This window comes from Solea solea, chromosome 1 (genome assembly GCF_958295425.1).
Source record: "Solea solea chromosome 1, fSolSol10.1, whole genome shotgun sequence".
NCBI classification, from domain to species: Eukaryota; Metazoa; Chordata; class Actinopteri; order Pleuronectiformes; family Soleidae; genus Solea; species Solea solea.
Window position 1 is genome coordinate 10,745,459 of NC_081134.1, and position 14,588 is coordinate 10,760,046.

The 14,588-nt window shown below is 38.3% G+C and overlaps 2 protein-coding genes across 3 annotated transcripts; both read left to right on the plus strand.

The window, feature by feature from the left end:
* Nucleotides 1–415: 415 nt before the first annotated feature.
* On the plus strand, nucleotides 416–7,030 carry LOC131473507 (EEIG family member 2-like). 2 transcript variants are annotated; one of them, XM_058650754.1, is made up of 11 exons: nucleotides 416–750; nucleotides 1,714–1,834; nucleotides 2,053–2,082; nucleotides 2,508–2,624; nucleotides 3,129–3,175; nucleotides 4,045–4,148; nucleotides 4,257–4,352; nucleotides 4,438–4,645; nucleotides 5,071–5,207; nucleotides 5,947–6,010; nucleotides 6,212–7,030. In XM_058650754.1, the coding sequence occupies exons 1-11, from the start codon at nucleotides 605–607 to the stop codon at nucleotides 6,252–6,254; spliced, it is 1,113 nt and encodes a 370-aa protein (XP_058506737.1). In that variant the 5' UTR covers nucleotides 416–604; the 3' UTR covers nucleotides 6,255–7,030. The 2 variants fall into 2 exon arrangements, with proteins under 2 accessions (XP_058506737.1, XP_058506728.1); XM_058650745.1 differs by having other exon boundaries at nucleotides 417–750; nucleotides 5,068–5,207.
* Nucleotides 7,031–8,257: 1,227 nt separating this feature from the next.
* Nucleotides 8,258–14,533, plus strand: prpf38b (pre-mRNA processing factor 38B). The gene is made up of 6 exons (XM_058622944.1): nucleotides 8,258–8,673; nucleotides 10,069–10,137; nucleotides 10,320–10,471; nucleotides 10,625–10,685; nucleotides 12,718–13,007; nucleotides 13,114–14,533. Exons 1-6 carry the CDS (start codon nucleotides 8,464–8,466, stop codon nucleotides 13,766–13,768), a joined length of 1,437 nt encoding a protein of 478 aa, XP_058478927.1. The 5' UTR covers nucleotides 8,258–8,463; the 3' UTR covers nucleotides 13,769–14,533.
* The last annotated feature ends 55 nt before the right edge of the window (nucleotides 14,534–14,588 follow it).

Consider the following 14,588-nt stretch of genomic DNA (forward strand, 5'->3'; position numbering starts at 1 on the left):
ATACCAAATCTCGTAATATTACGACTTTATTCTCGAAAGATTTGATTTATTTTCCCTTTATTGTTTGGCCCTAAGACTCCGCCTTACATATCCGTGTTCTCACCAGATAAAAAATGATGCCTAAATGAAAATCAAGAGGTTTTGCAAGGTAGATGTGTTGGTTCGCTCCTCCAGTGAGGCCCCACCCACAGCTGTTGGCCCCACCCACAGCTGCTGGCCTTACGCCTGTAAACGCCCCTGTACACAAGCATGTCGTTCTCTCATTATTCAGTGATTATATAAGGAAGAATGTCAAGAGTTACTACAGAGTTATTTTTTGTGGACGTAAGTGTAAAAAAGTGATTTACGTAAAAGTCATAGTCGTGACCTCATAGTTCACTCTCTTTTCTTTTTTCTTTTTCTTTTCAGTTTCTAATAAAACCGCAGACTCTTCTTCACGTCATGAACCTTACATGTCAGTGGGTGTGAAGGAGGAGATTTGAACTTTGAGACTTCATCACAGCAACAGTGTCAGTGCAGTGACAGCTTTATAAGAGCAGCACAGCTGTCTGTCTGTCTGTTTCTGTGTGTGTGTGTGTGTGTGTGAGATTCACCAGCAAACACCATGTCGTTCCTACTCATGAAGAAAAAGAGGTTTAAATTTAAAGTAGACTTTGACCTGGAGGAGTTGTCGTCGGTTCCTTTCGTTAACGGAGTGTTGTTCTGTAAAGTCAGGCTTTTAGATGGAGGCTTCGCCCAAGAGTCGACTCGGTGAGCATGTTTGCTATTTATAGTTTGACTGCTGGAGTTAAATTTAAGCTTAACTTGTTTTGTCCACTGTGTGTTTACTTCACTAACTTATATGGTTAATTAGCGTATAGTCTCGAATTTTACTTTTCTTTTTGCTTGGAAATTCCCCAGCCTCCAAACAAACACGTGTAACTTATTAGTCAGCGACATAAACTCAACCTCAAACTAGCTAACTAACTAAGCTATACTGTGTATTTGCATTGGCTAAAGGCTAAAGCTAACAGAGAGCTGTTTTATGTTAACTTACCTTGTCAACAACTGAAGAAATGATGCAGAAAAAGCTGTGATTTGATATGATTTTTAAAAAACAAAAATATCATTAAAAAAGAATAATTAGTTCACACCACAAAGAAAGAAAGAAGTTTAACAGTTCACACAATGAGCAATTTATTATTTTTAATTATCTATTATTGTTATTATTGTTGTTATTATTAGTGGCTGTAGTTTAATAGAGCAGATAGTGTATTATGACTACAGTGGCTGAATAACCTATACTTTTTGTTTGTTTGTATGTTATCTATTTGTTTTCCTATTGTTTTGCATTGACTTGTGTTTCAAAGGAACTCAGTCCTTCCTTTGGGTCTATGATTATAACTGTTCGTAGCTTGTAGCACTTAAGTGAGTCACTCTGGAAAAAACAGACACATTGCTTTGCCATGGCAACCGTCTGCTGCAACAAACTATAGTGTAAACACTGTCAATTTGATTTTACCCACGCTCCAACCACAGCTTCCCCCAACATTATGCAGTTTTATAGTATGTCTAGGTATGTTATTAATATTAATAAGAACTAAATAATCTAGAAATATTAAATATTTGACATTTAGAATGTCATTTTATCCAAATAGCACAAAATCAAATAACACATTTTCAGTTTTCAATCTGTCTTTTGCCAGAATAAACTTAAGTGTGTTTCTCTCTCAGGGAGCCAGTCCAAGTCCACTGTGTGCACTGGAGGAAACGATTCACTTTCCTTTGTAAGATGAGTGCTAATACTGGGACAGGTGTACTAGACCCCTGTGTGTGCCGGGTGTCTGTGCGCAAGGTAAAGGAAATGCCTTTGTTGCCATCATCATGTGTTTCTGACACCACATAAATGCATTGTAATGCTTTTTTTCCATAGCAGAGTTGGTGCAGACTGTTTCACTGAGGTTTAACTGCCAATACGTATATCTGCACTGCTACTATCACAGCACCTAAGTGTCTCAAATACTTTTAATGGCAAATTTAACCCCACTTATTTTTGTGTTTTGTCATTTTCAGGAGTTGAAGGGTGGGAAATCTTTTGCAAAGGTAATACCACATCTAAAATGTACATACTGCCATTTGTTTGCCATTTGCCATTTCAGTACAGATGACCCATTAGAACAGTCTTGCTAGTTTCCGGCTTTAGTTACTGATTTAAAAATCGGTGAAACAAAAATCACACCATGTTAATCAATAACTTAAATGATCAGTTAAAGAATGAGGTTATTTCAAGGTGTTATGTCAGAAACCCACACTGTTTCCTTCAATCTGAAGGTGGATTGCTTTTCTCAAATGTAATTTATTGTATTAACAATGAAAACCTCAGGACTATGTTTTGGCCTGATATTTGTGAACACTTGCTCTGCACTTAAGTGCATGAGTGCTATTATGTACTGTTTCAATTGAGTCATTTTTTTGAACACCTTAAACAGACTGATAAACAGTTCACACTGATCTGATCTTGTGTGCAGCTGGGCTTTGCTGACTTAAACCTGTCAGAGTTTGCTGGGTCTGGCAGCATGACTCGACGATGTCTCCTAGAGGGATATGACACAAAGAACACAAGACAGGACAACTCAATTCTCAAGGTACGGTGATGAAGCAACACACACATTCCCACAACCGTCCATTTTATAGTGTGGGAAATGCCCTCAGGAGTCTCTACCACACTGTCATTGTTTTGTTTCTTGAGTCCAGTAGTGTTCCTTTAACCTGATAAGCATACAAGACCTCTTATCCTATGTGTGGATCTAAATCAAATCACCAGTTCTTGAGTTTATTAGCAACAAATAACACTCTTCTGTTTGGGAACGTGTGAATGATGAGATTGATGGAAAAGTTGAACGTCCTGATTGTTACATACAAGACATGCCTGAGCCTGTTACCTGGCTGTTACATGGGGACAAATTTAAAGTATGCAGATTATACCTGAGGCGCAGATCTACCATTATCCTACTTGTATCAAAGTCTCTATTCTGAATAACAGAAAATTGTTAGTGACAGCAAACACTTTTTTGCCTTTTTCGGCCTCAATGCTTCAATTGCATGCCACTTTAAAACTAACTGGTATTACTGTTTATTTTCTTTTACAGGTCATCATTACCACACAACTTATGTCTGGAGATCCCTGTTTTAAAACGTAAGTGCTCCTCTTGACCTCAGTAGTCTTCTATATTTATTCAGTTTGATAACTGTATGTAAGGAAGTCGTGGCTTTTACATTTAACTTTATTCAAATATATAGTTTTCATTACCAAAAGCACACTCTCTTGCCTGACACCAAGTTATGACCCATTATTTCGTAGCTGGGATCTTACCATATTCTTATCTAAGAGCTAATCACACCTTGGTCGGACATTAATCTGCCCAACCTCAGCAGTGAGCTGCAGCTGATGTTGTATTTTCATTAAAGTCAAGAGCTGTGCGTTGGGCGACTTGTCACACAGGAGATTTTATCACACCCTTGGCAGACCGTCACTCACCGGAGTATTTACCTGCATTCTTTAATGTTCCAACACCCGCTCTGCTGTCTAGGCAAATATTAAGTCGAGGATAGCACAGTCATTCATCCCACGCAGTGTTACTCATTGTGTGTGTAAGACTTAACAGCTCACAGCCCAAAGATGACGTTCAGTTGAACTTTATTTTCACTGTCTTGCATTTTTCGTCTTTGTCCACGCCTTCACTTTTATCAAACCTCAGTAACAGAGAAGTGAGGGTGTTAGTGTCTGCTGAACTGGAAGTTGTTAAAAAGTAATAATAAAAGTAGGAATAACTTGATCACTAGACTGCTGGCTGTGTTGTTTTGATGTGTTTCAAACACTTTGCTACAATATTTTTATCCACCGTCTACTGTATGTGGTTTCAATCATTTAAAACCATTACATTACAATCTGTGTAATGTAATTTTGTTTATGACAATCCAAGGGAGTGTCTCATTAGAGATTGACAGATTACATTAGAAACCCGATGACACATTTGATTTAGCTGCCATCTGTGTTGCCCACAGTCCTCCATCTACAGCCATGACTCTGGGAATCCCACAGGATGAAGGAGAGCGCCTCCTAGAGGACAGAAAGGGAGGCAACATGCATATATTCCATTCACTCACTGGTATGTGCATGTGTTGTATGGCATTTCACCATGATGAACCAACAATATCTGAGGAAAGCAGTTTAAATGTAGGTTTGTGCACATTTTGACCTTTTCTGATATTTTTAGAGATCCCAAAGAAGTCAGTATCAGTCCCAGAGGAGCTGGTCATCTATGGCCACTCGAGAAAGTCCAGCTATGCAAGTCAAAAGTCAAAAATCTCAGGTACTACACATTGAAGCACATACTTATTTATTTTCCCATTTTTAACAGTTTCACAAACCATAAACTTATTCTATCACACCTGTAGGTTACAGCTCAAATCACTCCAGTTTAATAGACCTGAGCCATCGGAGGAGTGCATCAGGAAGTTCGGCCTCCACAGGCACTGGCTGCATCCTGGAACCCGTTAATCAGCAGGTAGACAAAGGAGAGAAGGAGAGCAGATCCATTCCACCTGTCTCTGCTACCAGTCAGCATGCACCTGAAAACCCAACTACCCCTGTCAAGCCTTTTAGGTAAAACACTCATTTACAATGACTGACTGAAACCGACTGATAAGACATGCTAAGTGCTATCATACAAACAGTATGTGATACCATGTACTTAAAATTGTCAAAAGACATGACAATGAAGTTATTTTAAAATGTATGCAATAATTTCTTTCTTTTTTACTATTTTCATGTATATATGTATGTATTTATTTGTTATATATATATACATATATGTATGTATTTATTTGTTATATATATACATTATGTATGCATATATATATATACATACAGTACATACATATGTATATATATATATATATATATATATATATATATATATAAATACATATATAAATACATATATATGTATATATATATATATATATATATATATATATAAAAATACATATATAAATACATATATATTCCATCTTCTGTTTCCCCAGTAGACATCCTGTAAAGCAAAACTCCATGGAGAATCAGTTGAAGAGAGTCGATGCCACCAGGGTGGACGCTGATGACATAATAGAGAAAATCCTGCAGAGCCAGGATTTCAGTCATGGCATCTTGGACTCCAGTGCAGAGGGTGTGTACTCAATCTGTGGATTTGCCTATGCTCGCCTGGAACGTTTCCTACTATCCTGCTGATGGGATCAAATTACTGTCAGGCATTGCAGTGCAACACAACACAAATACTCTTTGACACGATGAGTGATGATTTAATGCATATGTTGGTGAATTTATAAATTAGACATTAGGTTGAAAGTATTTTTAGGTAGAAATGTTATGTACTACCCATATGTTTGTTTGTATTTGGTATTAGGTTTTCAAAGACTTAGATCAGGCTTTAGAATAAGGTCACTGTAGATTCCTCACATGCCTGGACAAGGGAGGAGTGAGCCAAGGAATACCATTTTGGTTCCACTCCTCAGCCTCACCATTGGATGTCACTAATTCTTACACACTGGATCTTTAAGGTTGTTTATCAGTTAAGATGTATAGTACAGCACAACATGCTCCTGCCCTGGTGTTGTCCTTCCTTATTGATATTGATGTAGCACACAGTTGTAGTTGTAGAAATACGTCTTTTTATCCTATACCTTTTTTCCAACTCTTTATTCGGATTATACAAAGGGTAAAAAATGACAATTGGTGGTATAAAACAGTGAATAACAGTGAGACACTCCAGACCCCAGAGTATCCCTAATCTTTAGTCATTTATTTCTAGAAATCTTTTTTATTTTTTTATTTTTTTTTTCAAATCCAACTGTGTAAATTGGGTGACAGTATCTTTACGTTTTGTGTGTATGTGCTTGTGGTTACAGAGGAGGGGCTCAGCTTGTTTGTTGGTCCTGGTGGGAGTACTGCCTTGGGAAGCCAGCACACGAGGTGGGTGCGATTATGTAACTGGAAATTGTTGTGGCTGTGAAGACATAGGCATTTACGATAAATATAACCTATAACTGTCGTACTAATGTACTTTCAATGCCACTACATAGTTAGATTTGCCCATAAAAGAATGCCCACAGTCTGATCAGATAACCACCCCGTTTCCTGTCATATAAGAAACATTGCGAAATTCTCTTTCAGGGTTGCAGCAGGAGCCTTTGAGCAGGTGGTGTTCAAGCGCTAGGCTATGGTAAGCAGTCTGTGGCTGTGGTAAGCATGTCCCGCTCATAACCGTTGTTGCATTACACTAATGCAGAGGACAAAAGACTGAGTAGGGGAGATGCCAGAGGAATTTACTCAGGTCTCACTCCAAGACATTTCATTTATCTTATGTAATCCCTTCTGTTGATCAGGAGAGTCCTCTAGTGTTCATGTTGAGTATGTGAAGGCCACATTATTGGAACATTAAACTGTAGTGATGGAAATAACTGGTGTACTGACATGTCTTCTTGTAATTTTAAAAAGTGTATTGAACCATTGTCTTTTTTGCTATGTTAATTTGTATATATTGTTAAATGAAGGGATTGTGATTGAGTTATTACAGGTGACAACAAGTGCTAAAGTTATTTAAAATAAAAAATAAAATATTTACTGTGTAACAGATAATGTTGGAAATTGGGACAAATGTCCTCAGTGTCCTATATCTTGGTAAATAGAAAAATGACCATGTGGTTTTAATGTTAAGTGGCACTGCTGTGTGTCTGTTTTGTATGTGCATGGGTATGTGTGTGTTGTCTGTAATCAAAGTAATTTAAGCACATTTTTCTTTTTTTTTCTTTTTTTTAAATTGGCCAACCTTAACTGTATATTTGTTTGTCATATTTTAAGTAAGCTATGGTCCATGTAATGAATGTAAGCTGTGTAATACAAATGATGTTTTTTTTAAGATATCTATGAGATTTTGAATGTTGACTGTATATTTAAGGCCAAATCTGTAAATAAAAAAAGATATGCACTCTTCTATAATCTCTTAACTAATCTATAATCTTGTTATGTTTCACTGTTGTTCTGTACTATACTGTTAGCATATTTGTAGCACAACTATATTTCATTTCTAGAGCTGAAACGATTAATCGATTACTAAATTAATCGACAACTATTTTGATAATCGATGAATCGGTTTGAAGCTTTATTCATGATTAAAACAAGATTTTCAATTGTTTAAACTTCTTAAATATGAATATTTTCTTCATTTCTTTGCTCTGGATAACAAAGAAATCATTAAAAGTCAATCATTTTGGTTTGTGGATGAAACAAGACATTTGAGAACATCATCATTTCCAGGTTTTACAAACACCGATCAACATTTTTTTAAGGTTTTCTGATATTTTATGGACCAAACGATAAATTGATTAATCTAGAAAATATCGACAGATTAATCGATTATGAATATAATCGTTAACTGCAGCTCTATTCATTTCACACTATTACTGTATACTTGTATTACATCCTTTTACTATACTGTAGCTTACTATAATGTTAAATATGTCATTCTCTTGTAATACCTGTAATACCAGTATTTCCCTTTTTTTAAATTTTACTGCTATTAAAGTTTGGGAAGTATTTCCAATCCAAATTATTTGTAAAGCACATTTAAAACAGCATATTTGACCAAAAAAAGCAAATATTCTAAAAACACAAATCACGAACAAAACACAACACACATACCAAGTGGAAAGATGTATTGATTTGATCAATACATTCTTGTATGATTACAGAGATTATAAGTAACTGGGGATATGATATGTGCAGTTATGCAGATCTATTCCACGTAAATCACACATGTAAACAATGTGTTTTTTTATTCAGAAAGCTGCACCTCCATTTATTTCTAAATTATTACATTCTATTTTTGTCCAGACCAATATGGCAATGACAAGTATCGTCAATTGTGTTTTCATTAGATCCCAAAGTTGAGATTTGTTTTCGATTAAAAAGTGCGAATATGGGACATTAAATTAATGTAATATAAATAATTAATACTTAATTTCTCTAAAACTGTACTGTAAAATTGTCTGATTTACAGATGTCCTGAACACAACCTAGTCAGTCCTGGTCATAACTTATGTTATTTTTTGTTTTCATTACATCTCAAATTTACAAATTACAAAGTAGGACCAAAAACGGAACGGTAACCGTGGTGACGGAAATATAGTCACAGCAGCACTTCCTCTCACACTGCACCAACATCGATACACTTCCGGTTCCACCTCGCGTCAGGACTCAAGCTACGCCGACGGCGGGAAGCTGTTATTATCGATTTAGCCACAGATAGTCAACAGCTGAACCACCGAAATTGTTCGAAACCGACAATTCATCATCTTACATTAATGGACCTGTAGACGGAAACACGCTAACTGCACGCAAGTATAGCGGCTTGGGATTCGTCTAGCATGGCTAGCGTCGGAAACCAGCTGCCAACACAGGCCGTTAGCAAGTCTGCGCCAGGGAAACATGGAAATGTACTGCCCCTGTGGGGCAACGAAAAGACTATGAACCTCAATCCCATGATTCTAACCAACGTGCTGTCCTCTCCGTATTTCAAAGTCCAGCTTTACGAACTGAAGACCTACCATGAAGTTGTGGACGAAATCTATTTCAAGGTAACATTAGCGACTGCTAACCCGCATGCTAGTTAGGTAACCAGTGTCCAGTGACCGCGTTACTGAAACAGTAGTGTGCTGCAGTAGCCAAAGACGAGAAACCCGTACTAGATAGGGTTACAATTATGTAATTTAACTGGATGTCCACTTATTTTACCTACCTGATTTAATAATTACGATTGATTTTTCTGTACATGTCAAAGATTTATTGGCGAGCGGTGACTGCCATTGTAAACACGATCGTTCAAAGTGGCGCCTGTTAAACTCAGAAATTATTTAAATAGTTGTACTTTTTTGATCATATGCATGTTAGCTTCATGCTTTAAGAAGTTATTAAGAAGCTCTTGGACAGATGGACATTATTATTGTGGACACTAAATAAGCCATTTTATTAAAATGTTACAGGCCACATGCCAGTCTCACTGTTTCTCGTACAGGCTCATCAGGGATATAGAGATTCGAGATAATGTAATTCTTGACTTACAGTAGCACTGCCACAGCTTAACAATGTTTATGGCGATATTGTAATGGCAACACAGCTCTGAATAGCTCTTAACCGCCACCTATCTGGGATTTCTTAAAAAAGAGAGCGTTTTTTTATGGGGGTGATTACTACTACATATTCTGTTTTCAGCTTGTTTGCTCTTTACAGAACTGTAATGTTTGTGGACAAAACAAGGCAGTTTATGTATTTAGAGCTCCAACTAATGATTTATTTCATGGTCAAATCTGTTCATTATTTTCTCTGTTTATTGATTGGTTGTTTGGTCCATAATGGACTCTGAAATGATCCGTATATTATCAATTGTCAACTATTTTAATAATTTATTTGATCCGTTGGATAAAGATAATAATAATTCATTTAAATGTTCATATTTCTTTTAGCTTCTCTTAGGTCTTTGGCAACATCTGCTCCTATACATCTTGCTATATTTTGAGCTCTGCTACTGTGATGGGGGAGGTTGTAAACTCTATGTTATTACCATTGTAGTCTTTTAGCTTTACAGAATTTTCTTTTATTTTGCAATGTTTCAAAAAAAATTCAGGTTTTTAACCTTCATGTCAAATGGCTTTTCATAATCACACTTCCTAGTGTGTAGTTAAGGATGTGTCCGCATACTGTGCTTTGTTTGTACATCGACATGTATAAATTCACACGTCAGAGACGTTGGAGCATCCCAATCATACCATAACTTTGTCTCTCTCCCTCCCCTACATCACTGCTATATTCCCTCTTTCTCCTAACACTGGAAAACTCATGGGATGATGGTCTCTGTCAATTTGGTACCGTGACATATCAATGAGAACAGTGACATACCTTTTGTTCTTGAGATATGACATTGACAAAAGTTTCATTCATATAATCAAATGAGCTTATTTTCTCTGTGCCCACAGGTGAATCACGTTGAGCCTTGGGAAAAGGGAAGCAGAAAGACTGCAGGCCAGACTGGAATGTGCGGAGGGGTAAGTGAGAAGTACGTGCCTTTTATTCCCCATCTCTTACCCCTTGTATATTCTCTTGAGTAGCTTGGGTGGAGTTTCAGATCCTTCTGAAACTTCACCGGATCCCATGTTTCTTTGGATTGTCGTGATAGACCTACACTGAATGATTTGCGGCGCTTTATAACTGTGTCATCTCCTTTTAGGTGCGGGGAGTTGGAACTGGTGGTATTGTGTCTACTGCTTTCTGTCTTCTATACAAACTGTTTACTCTCAAGTTGACTCGCAAGCAGCTGATGGGTCTGATCACTCACACAGACTCACCGTACATCAGAGCACTTGGCTTCATGTACATAAGGTATGTCTTTGTATCATCATATTATGTGAGAGTGTATATTAGCCTCTAATGAGAAGCCATGGACTACAGTGAATATAAAATGGATGCATACAAATTGAATAAGATAAATGCAGCACGATTGTGTGATTTGAGCTCTGTTTTATTCTCCCTCAGGTACACTCAGCCCCCAAATGATTTAATTGACTGGTACGATGGGTTCCTGGATGATGAGGAGGTATGTCATCTCGGGTAATAATTTAATGTTTCTTTCTCTCCATTAAATACCCTTCTACGACACCCGTCAAAAGCTGTCCGTTTCCCCAGTGTGATGCTCATAACTGATTTTTCACCTTTGCCTTCATTTGGCTTAATTGTCCTCAGTTTTTGTCATCTAAACCTCAGTAGCTATGTTACTTGCTCACTGCTCTACTGCTGAGTTTTATCAGGGTAAGTACCATATATATAATGATGAGTCAATTATTTAGTCCAATGTGATATCAAGGCATGCTTTCTTTTTATGAAAAGATGTTCTCAGGACTTGTTGCACAAATCAAAATTTTGATAAATTGCAATTGAGGAATTCGTACAAACATGCTGATTGGCATTATTCTAGTCTTTTTAAACTGATCTTTTTCAAAATGTAATTTGATCCCATGCTGTGCAACCAGGCCTCCTCTGATGTTCTGTTGCATTATATTTGAAGTGATCATTTGAAATCCTATTCAACTGGTTAATTGCCCTGTTTTTTTCTTTAGATGCCTATTGTGCGGCAGGTGAATTGGATATTGTATCTCAGCACTGTGTTGGTTTGTGTGTGTGAGTGCAAAGCAGCTGTTCCCTACCATTTTCAGTAGATAACTATTCAACTGGTGTGCACTTACCTACCTGTTCAAATCTGTGCTTACACTGTGAGCATTTCTATTCAACCAAATGTTGTTAGGAGAATAAAATGGAAGCCACGGCTTCTTTGACTTTGCCCCCTCACACTAATTGTTTTAGTATTATGCACTCTGTTCCCTTTATGTATGGTTTTTAACCTGTTCAACCCGGCGCAGACTCACTCACTGTGACACACTTATCAAAGGCATGTTTACCTTTGATCGTTCTTGACATGCAGCACACCCACAGAAAGCTGAGAAACTCAGCTAAAAGCTCATAAAAACATTCTTATGTTACACAGACTACACAAACAACAACTGACTTTCAAGAAATACAACCAGAAATGTTGTCTTACCTTTGGTGTTGAGCAAAACAAGCTATTTTCACCGCAACAAAACCACTTCTAACGGAGAACTAGACTACCCAGCATGCTTTGGGGACTGTTCCTGGTCTGATTGGTCATTCCAGACGGCCATTAGCTTGTTTGATTGGAGAAGGGCGAATGTCTGTCAAACTACGTCATACGCATTTGTGTCCTTCTGACATGCGAACGTAGAGAGCTATGTGCATTCGGCGACTGCAGCCTGATTCTATTGGTTTAGAGGATTAAAACGAGCTGTCAATCACCCAGATTGGCCAATGCTACCCGGAGCTATGGCCCTGAACAGGCTGAGGCTCAGTTATCTCTGACACTCCAGAGAAAAATGCCCCCACATTTTTATTTATTTTTTTTATTTTTTTTAATTCAAAACAAGTTTTTATTTACCAACAGTGACATGTAAATAAAATTAAATGGGTTTAATAATTTTTTACCCATAGTAATCTTAAATAGCATAGATAGTACCTAACTACTGTAATTTTACTCTGCTTCACTTCAGCATCATCAGACTTTGCAAAGCTAATGTCCACATGTTGACATCATGACTTCCATGAGTTTTTAAGCTCCTAATGCACATTTTTACAGGTGATATTTTAATTGAAAGGTGATAATTGCAGATATGTACTCTGTCATTTTCAAACAGGGACCCCAAAAAGAGGGTCAGGGTTGAAGAGGTTGTAAATAGTAAATTGGCTATTAACAAGCTAGCTTGATCAACAAAGCTCACTTTGTAAATACAGACTATTGGAATTAACAGGCAGGTTAGTTAAGGCAAACAGTTGTTATATTGATAATATTGTTTCCTCTAGGCAGAAATTGTAAAAGAAAAAAAAATTGCATTTTATTGATATGCAAGATTAAGCTAGATGAACAGAGGTGAAGGTTCAGTATTTGGTCATCACAAATTGCATTTTGATTTGAGGCAAATTTGTAAAAAAAACAAACAAATACAACTTCCTGCTTGTGTGCTAACTGTCCTATATGGCTCTTGGCCAATTTTTCCTTATAGGAGCTTGATGTAAAGGCAGGAGCTGGTTGTGTGATGACCATAGGAGAGATGCTGCGCTCATTCCTAACCAAGCTGGAGTGGTTCTCTACTCTTTTCCCCCGGATTCCCGTACCTGTGCAGAAGAGTATTGACCAGCAGATGAAGGCGAGGCCACGTAAGATTGTTCAGAAGGAGGAGGTGCAGGAAGAGGAGGAGGAGGAGGAGGAGGAAGAAGAAGAAGAAGGAGCACCACCAGCAGCAGCAGCCACATTTGCAGATCCGGGAAAGCAAGGGGAACGATGGCGCTCCAGGTGAAAGATTGACAATATTGTGCTTGGCGAGAGTTATTGTGATTGTATGGGTTATTTGTTGAGTTAAGTTTATTTTGCCTGACAGTTGTGGTTCCTTTGTTTGTAGGACACCCAGACGAACGCCAAGCCCACGAAAGTCGCCCAAACGGTCAAGGAGCAAGAGCCACCAGCGTGAGCGCGAGCGTCACGGCCCCAGCTTTGACCGAGAGCTGGAGAGGGAGCGTGATCGCCAAAAGAAGGAGCGAGACGGCAGGGACCGAGATAGGGACAGAGAGAGACGGCGATCCCGCAGCGCAGACAGAAACCACGAGCGACGAGAACGTAGAAAAAGCCGCAGTGGCAGCCGAGAACGAAGAGGCGAACGCAGAGACAAAGAGAGAGATGGAGGGGAAGACAGAAACAAGAGGAAGGACAGGGAGCACCATAAGGATAGAGGCACAGAAAGAGAGAGGTCCAGGGATAAGAAGAGCAGGGGAGAAACTGATGACAGGAGGCACAAGGATGACAGGGAGAGGCACAGAGAAGAGAGGAAGGCCAAAAAGACGAGTCGGAGTCAAAGCAAGGAAAGGAAGCACAAGAGTGGAGAGGAGAAGAACAGGAAAAGAGAGCGCAGCCACAGCAGAGATAGAGACAGGGACAGAGATGGGGAACGGCGTTCTCACAAACGTAGTCATAGCAAAGACAAGAGTCATCACCAGCGCGAGACCAGTAATGATCATAGTAAACATAGTGAACGCAGAAGGAGTCACAGCACTGAGTAAATGTCGCCTTGCAGCAATATTACTCCTTCAGTTCCCCATTGGTTTCTTCTTTTTATCTTTACCCAGTTGTCTGATCCGTCACTTGTGTTAAAGACTAAGTATGTGAGCACGCCAGACTTCTGGATGTGTCGTCTTTGGCCAATGCAACGTTACTTTACCTTTCTGTGTTTTTCTGCCTTTTTTCACTCAAGATTAGATCCTTGATAGTCTTCACTTGAAATTTGAAAGGCGGCAAAAAATGGCATTTTAATTTCTACGGTTGTTTTTTTTTTTTCTTGCCCCAGGATGAAATTGGGTTTGTATATAATGTTTTTGAAGCTGTCTACACATCATAAGTGGTCAGGGTGGCCTTAATCACTGTTGTGGGTGCGGTCCATGTAGGAAACTCAGCTCCACACTGTTGTCATATAAATTATGAAGAATAGTTGTTATGTTCAGGCCGCACGAAAGCCATTTTTTACTATATTACAGTGATGTCTTCATACCTAAGCTGTTTTATCTGTTGTTTTTCAATTAAACATGCTTTGAACAGTCGAATGCTGATGGTAAAGATTCATACTTGAGTGGTGATGTGGCTCACTGGCTTGAGATATCTGTCACTGATTGTGTGTACACAGCCTGAAAATGTTTAATTCCTCCAAAGGGCAGTATGCAAAGGGTAATTCATTTTTTTATTACCACACACACTTGAGCCCTGCTTGTGCTGTGATTGGGGTTGTTGCTCTGTTGCATTTTGTTTTCTATTAAAACACTTTTACTAACTTGCATTTTGTTTTTGAATGCCACACAATCGCAGCGCGCTGTAGGAACAGTCAGACGG